Here is a 643-nt window from a genome sequence, read left to right as displayed (position 1 = left end):
AGAAAACCCATCTGTCCTGTAGGTAACGTGCCGTCCCTGGGAGCCAAAATCTTGGAGCTGCCCTACGAGAACTCTAGTGTCTCCATGTTCGTCCTGCTGCCCGATGACATCAGCACGGACTCCATCTCTACGAATCTCACGCGAGACACCCTCCAGGATGCCATTGGGTTGATGTCCGAAGAAATGGTGCACGTTGGCCTCCCTAGATTCAACATGTCTTCAAGAATTGAAAGCGAGCTGAAGAATGTAAGTTCTCTTCATCGATGGAGTACTGAATACAATAGCAGCGGGAGTGTACTGTATGTTGTAATATTACTGTAGTGATAATGGTTAATCGTAAATAATATTAAATACAAATGTACGTAGCACTATGAATCAGGTTTTCCCAACCGAGAATAGGCCCCATTAATAGCCTTACTGAAGACCCAACGTGAATTCAAGCTTCCTGAGTTCCAGCCTTCTCTCTCGCTTCCAGAGCCTGGAGAGCTTGGGCATCGTTGACTTGTTCGTGCCCGGAGTCGCCAACCTGACGGCCTTCGATCGCTTCGCCAACCTGAACGTGGACGAAGCCATCCACCAGGCGACGGTCGAAGTCACCGAGGAAGGCACGGTCGCCACGGCAGCCACAGGTCAGTACGCAGGG

The 643-nt window shown here is 50.5% G+C and overlaps 1 protein-coding gene across 1 annotated transcript in view; it reads left to right on the top strand.

Annotated features, from left to right (window-relative positions):
• LOC119586292 (ovalbumin-related protein X-like) overlaps positions 1-643 on the top strand; it is a 12,229-nt gene that overhangs the window by 10,830 nt on the left and 756 nt on the right. Inside the window, exons 4-5 of the mRNA XM_037934999.1 lie at positions 23-246; positions 476-629. Coding sequence (XP_037790927.1) covers positions 23-246; positions 476-629 — 378 coding nt within the window. The remainder of the gene's footprint in view (positions 1-22; positions 247-475; positions 630-643) is intronic.

The sequence above is a fragment of the Penaeus monodon genome, chromosome 21, assembly GCF_015228065.2.
Source record: "Penaeus monodon isolate SGIC_2016 chromosome 21, NSTDA_Pmon_1, whole genome shotgun sequence".
NCBI lineage: Eukaryota > Metazoa > Arthropoda > Malacostraca > Decapoda > Penaeidae > Penaeus > Penaeus monodon.
Note: the sequence above shows the minus strand (reverse complement) of the source record. Positions and strands in the feature narration are given on the sequence as shown.